General features: G+C 40.6%; 1 protein-coding gene across 1 annotated transcript in view; it reads right to left on the bottom strand.

The window, feature by feature from the left end:
- The window catches only part of CYP20A1 (cytochrome P450 family 20 subfamily A member 1), a gene marked incomplete in the record, with an annotated part of 58,576 nt that overhangs the window by 5,662 nt on the left and 46,710 nt on the right, over positions 1-6,204 (bottom strand). The window contains 1 exon segment of the mRNA XM_027773659.1: positions 4,334-4,398. Within this exon segment, the coding sequence (XP_027629460.1) occupies positions 4,334-4,398 (65 nt within the window).

The following is a 6,204-nucleotide window of genomic DNA, read 5'->3' as shown; positions in this document are numbered from 1 at the left end:
ACATTGTTAAGCACTAAATTAACAATAAAACAAAACGGGGGCCACCAGGTGGTGTGGTGGTTAAAGGCACTGGATTTCCACATGGCCAATTGTAGTTTGAGTCCCGACCTGAAAAGCTTTTTTGCTTTCCTTTTCTATCGCTCTCCCTCTGGTCAAATTAAAAAAAAAAAAAAAGTAATAATAATTCTTTAAAAAAACTATAATGAAAAATAAAGTGATGACAATCTCATGTACTGGGGTTTTTTTAATCATTGCCTTCATTCTTTTCAGAGCTAAGAATAGTCTGTTTTTTTGTTTTTGTTTTTGTTTTGAGAGGTTTTTGCTATAGGGCGCGTGCACTTACCAGAAAGACAGAGAACAGAGAGCTAGAAAGCAAGAAATCACCTCCCCCCCCAGGAGGGATGGCCATGCCGCAATCCCTTCTCCATTCTCTTCTCGGGATCTTGGGCACGCACGCATAGGCGCCCAGCGTGAGTGTGAGTCACCACCAGGTCCAGGACTTGAACCACAGTTGGCTACATGGGAGTTCAGCGACATAGCCATTACGCATACCTGCAGGTCCCCAAGAATGGTCTGGTTTTTAAAGTTGACTTTTGGGGTTGGCAGGTGGCGTGGTGGTTAAGGGTGCTGGACTCCTACATGGCTGACCGTGGTTCAAGTCCCAGACCTGGTGGCTTCTTTTCTCACCTTCTATCTCTCTCTCACTCTGTCCCGCTCTGATCAAATTAAAAATGAAGTTAAATAAAAACCAATAATTTTTTTTAAAAGGTGACTTTCGTCATTCAGATACAATAATATTTACATTATTATCCACTAAAGTCAGAGAATTTGACTCTGGGTACCTGTGAAACAGTACCAATATGATAGTGGTAGTAATGCATTTGTTTTTGTACATAAATCATATCTCGATATATTTCGTTTTAGAGAAAGAGATTGTTGCTATAAGGTGCATGTGCTTGCCAGAGAGACAGAGAGTAAGAAATCATCTCCTAGGGGAGATGGCCATGCTGCAATCCATTCTCCTTCAGTCTCCTCTTGGAATCTTGGGCACATATGCACTCACGCTTAGCATGAGTTTTTGTTAAAAGAATTATTTAACTTTCTTCCTTCCTTTCTCTTTCTCTCTCTTCCTTTTTCTCCTTCTCTCTCTCTCTCTTTCTCTCTCTCTCTCTCTCTTTCTTTAAAGTTCACCAGAGAGAGACAGAGTAAGAGAGGGAGAGAAAGGGAAAGTGAGAAAGCAAGCTGCTAGGTCCGGGACTCAAACTGCAGTCGACTATGTGGGAGTCCAGCAACTTTAACCACCACGCCACCTGCCAACTCCCCTGCCTGCCCCCCAACACCCCGCATGAGTTTTAGGCCAACTGGTCTGGGACTCAAATCATGGTCGACTCTGTGGACATCCAGCCATATAACCCCTATACCATCTGCTAGTCCCTCTAGATATTTTTATACAAAGAAAGTAAGTTAATGTCAGTAACTCATTCACCAAGAAAACATTAAAATTACAATGAGTAGAACTAACAGTTGGCATAATGGCTATGTTGCTGGACTCCTATGTAGTCAACTGCGGTTCGAGTCCTAGACCCGGCGGCTTAAACTCACACTAAGCATGTGTGCATGTGTGCCCAAGATCCTGAGAGGAGAATGGAGGAGAAGGAATTGTGGTGTGGCATCCCCCCTGGGGGGTGATTTCTTGCTTTCTGTCTCTCTGTCTCTCTCTCTTTCTGGTGAGCGCACACGTCCTACAGCAAAAACTTCTCCAAAAAAAAAATACAATGAGATTCACTACATATACATTGGAACAATGAAAAAACTAAAACAAAACCAAAAAGACAGTGATAACTGAAATGCTGGTGTGGCTGTAGAGAATCGGAATCTCTCATATACTGCTGGTAAGGAACCTCTGTAAAACAGTCTGGCAATTTCTCACAAAACTATGCACTTAGAACATGACTCAGAAATCATACTCTCAAGCATCTGTTCCAGAGAAATGAAATTCTATGTTCATACAAAAACATGTAACAAATGCTCCGAACAGCCTCATTCATAATAGTAAAATCCTAGAAACAACCCAAAAGGTCCCTCGGTGGGTAAATGGGGGAACAAATTCTGGTACATACATACAATGACTGCTACTCAGTCATTAAAAAGGACGTGCAAGGGCACCAAGTCTAGTGAATAAAAAAATCAATTTCTTTATCTTCATCTTTGTGACAATTATACTTAAACTATAATTAATCTGTCTGTATGGGTCTATCTAGTTATATGCATATTTTTGTTAGTGAGAGTTTCTCTCAAGGTACTGTCAACAATGAATCTCTAGACCTTTTTCTATATGGAATCGTATACAGAGCTACCCAGCTTTAGAAAGCTTTTCCTTAGCATATAACACTACCATTTGCACTTTGATTATGTTTGATTTCTACAAATAATTTCCACATTGTGACATCTAATCCTTGCAACATTTTCAATTTGTAACCTATATTCCTGTAACTTTTAAAGTTCTTATTAATTTATTTCTCCCATGAGAGAGAAAGATAGGCAGCCCCAATGGAGTCTCATGCCATGATCCTCTTCCTGCCCCAGCCTTGCCAGCCAGTCAGGATCATAGGCATACTTTTCGGCATGTATATAACAATCTGGAAACTGAACCTTGATCTTCCATATGGATCCAGAAGCCTAGAGCTGTGTGTTACCACTATGTCACTGGAGCTTCTGGCCATCTTAGTATTTGAGAATAGCAATAATGTCAAAAGTTTTAGTGAAGTTCTTATATTTTTCTGTTTTTTTTTTAACAATTATTTGTTTAGTATTATTTACTATTAATTTTAAAAAAATTCCTATAGGGCACATGTGCCCACCAGAGAGAGAAAGAGAGAGAGAGAGAGAGAGAGAGAGAGAGAGAGAGAAAGTGAGAAAGCAAGCTGCCAGGTCTGGGACTTGAACCATGGTTGGCCATATGAAAGTGTCCAGCACCTTAACCACCACACCACCTGCTGGTCCCAAAACAATTCATTAAAAAAAAAAGTAGGCTACCTAGTACTTCATCCATGCCACCAACCCTGCCCCAGTACACTACTGTCTTACACCTACCCAACTTAATTTATAACCCTCTTGTAGGGCAATAAGTCCTAGCCTGTTACCTTAAGGCAGATTTTATTAGATGGCCAGCTATAGCAGCTTTTCTCTTCACCTTTTGCCACCTTCACCATTCATACACATAACAGATGTACACATACCACTTTTCTTTTTTCTTTTTTAAAGAACTGTAGGGAACCAGCAGTTAGCGTAATGGCTATGTTGCTGGACTCCCACGTAGTCCACCGCGGTTCGCATCCCAGACCCGGTGGCTTAGAACTCACGCCGGGCGCGTGTGCGTGCGTGCCCAAGATCCCGAGAGGAGAATGGAGGAGAAGGGATTGCGCCGTGACCATCCCCCCTGGGGGGTGATTTCTCGCTTTCTGTCTCTGTCTCTCTCTGTCTGTCCGGTGAGTGCACGCGCCCTATAGTGAAAAATTCTCAAAAAAAAAAAAGAATTGTTTCATTCAATTTTATTCATCATTGTTATTATTATTTTTAATTTGAACAGAGAGAGATAGAGGGAAGGAAAGTGAGGAAGCAAGCTGCCAGGTCTGAGATTCAAACCATGGTTGGCCATATGGCAGTTCAGCACCTTAACTATCACACCACATGCTAGTCCCCACAACACCTACTATCTAAATTCTACTAAGAAACTGATCAATTGAAGGGAACTAACAGAAGAAAAATTTAAAGAACTGTACAAGATGGAGCCAGCAGATGGCTAGCAATTATGTCGCTGGACTCCCAATAGCCGACAACAGTTCAAGTCCCAGACCCGGTAGCTTGAAACTCAGTGTGGGTATGTGTGCATGTGTGCCCAAGATCCTAGGAGGAGGATGGAGGAGAAAGGACTGTGGTACAACTGTTCTCCTTGGGAGAGGGGGGTGATTTCTCACTTTCCCCTCTCATGGTCTCTGTCTTGCTCTCTCTCCCACTACATGCACCCTAAGGAAAAACCTCTTAAGAAAAAAAAGAAAGAAAGAAACTGCAGAAGAATACCCAATTAACAACAAAATAATTCCAAAATTCCATTGAAATTAAGGGATAAGTGTAGAGATTAGGTAATTAAGCAGATTTTAGAATAGAAATGAAAATAAAAGAAGCAAAGAGCAGCAGTGAACACATTCATAGATGAGAAAAGGCAGTAAAATTGTGTTATATCATGGCCACATACTGCATTTTCTCCTCAAAACTAAAAGTGGAATGAAAACACATAAAAATCAAAATCAAGAAGAAATAAGATATTTCATACTTGTGTGGTGATGGCCAAGTACTAGGATCCTGAAGTACCACACCCAGGGCATAAAGGACAAGAGTCTGTGAAAAAAAAAAAAAAAAACAGTCTAGTTAGTCAAAGGCCTAACAGACAAAATGACTCCCAGAAAGCCAACTCATCCTAAAACTCTTTTAATACAAATAATAAAGATGAAATAAAATCATAAAATAAATACAAAAAAAACCAGGCCATTATTTTGGTGATTTAAAAATAGGAAAGGCCTTAGCATGTCACAAAATCTGGAAGCCATAAAAAAATAATAGGCTTAATTATATGAAAATTCAAAACAGGCATTTAGTTAAAAAAAAAATTACCATAAGGAACATCAAGAAATACAGAGAAAAAAATATTTGCTGTACGCAATGGCTATGTCGCTGGACTCCCCTGTAGTTGACCATGGTTCCAGTCCTATACCTGGTGGCTTAAACTCACGCCGGGTGCGTGTGCACCCAAGATCCTGAGAGGAGAATGGAAGAAGGGATTGAGCCATGGCCATCCCCCTGGGGGGTGATTTCTCACTTTCTATCTCTATGTCTCTCTGTCTTTCTGGCGAGCACACGTGCCCTATTAAAAAATTTGCCATATAATTGACAGAGGTGGTTTGTATAATATTTATTATTTTTTTGGAGAGTTTTTTTTTTTTTAACTATAGGGTACGTGCACTCACCAGAAAGAGAGAGAGAGACAGAGAGAAAGAAATCACCCCCCTGAGAGGGAAGGCCACGCTGCAATCCCTTCTCTTCCATTCTCCTCTCAGGATCTTGGGCACACACGCACATGTGCCCAGCGTGTTTTAAGCCACCGGGTCCAGGACGTGAACCGCGGTCAACTACAGGGGAGTCCAGTGACATAGCCATTACGCCAACTGCTGGTCCCAATATTTAAAAAGACAAGCTTATTAGAAAGAGTAGAAGTTACAAATAAATAATTTATAAAGGAAATACTTTTAGTATACACATGAAAAGTTGTTCTCTACAATGTTAGGGAAAAGCGAATTAAAATAATGATATAGTTTCACATATAAGAGTCACAAATGCAAAGATGGCTAAAGATTTGGTGAGCAAAAGCAGTCTCATATATTATTGCTAAAAGTATAAACTGCCTTTTATAGGGCAATATAAATTTAATATTCACATGAACCTTGACCGCTCAATACCTGAACAAGTATACAATTTGTAATAATTTAAAACAATTAATGTAGACCTACACTTCAATTGGTGGGGACTGTTTAAATAAATTATTACATATTCACACAATGAAATACTATGAAGCCATTAGTAATTATGAGTTTGGGGCTGGCCCATGGCCTGGTGGTTAAGAAAACTGAATCCCACATGGATGACCACGTGGTTTGAGTCCTGGGCCCAGTGGCTTGAAAAACACACTGGGCACACGTGCATGCATGTTCAGATTCTCGACAGGACAGAGAAATGGAGAGAGGAGATTGCGGCATGACCATATTCCATTAGGGGGTGCTTTCTTCCTCTCTCTCTGAGAAGCACACATATCTTCTGTCAAAAGTTTGAAGAAAAAAAAAAAACACATTTGCTGTGTATTAGGTGCTAGTTGTACTAATCTGTGATGCACTTAAGAAAAAGAAAAAAATGAAAGAACAAGATGAAGAGTAACTTTTTACATTTTTCAGTTTTTAAAATATGTAGGTGACCTAATTACAGTGGTGCAAGTGAGAGGGCACCCCTGTATACTGACTGGGGCCGCATGAGGGATCTTGATCTCAGCCCAGTCGATACAGGCTGACTGTGACAGCAAGGGATTCTGGTCCTGGGTAACTGCGAGGCTGGGGAAGGGGGAGTGTGACAGGGTGACACTTCGTCAAAAAATACCTC

The sequence above is a fragment of the Tupaia chinensis genome, unplaced genomic scaffold (assembly GCF_000334495.1).
Source record: "Tupaia chinensis unplaced genomic scaffold, TupChi_1.0 Scaffold000361_2, whole genome shotgun sequence".
Classification (NCBI taxonomy): domain Eukaryota; kingdom Metazoa; phylum Chordata; class Mammalia; order Scandentia; family Tupaiidae; genus Tupaia; species Tupaia belangeri.
Note: the sequence above shows the minus strand (reverse complement) of the source record. Positions and strands in the feature narration are given on the sequence as shown.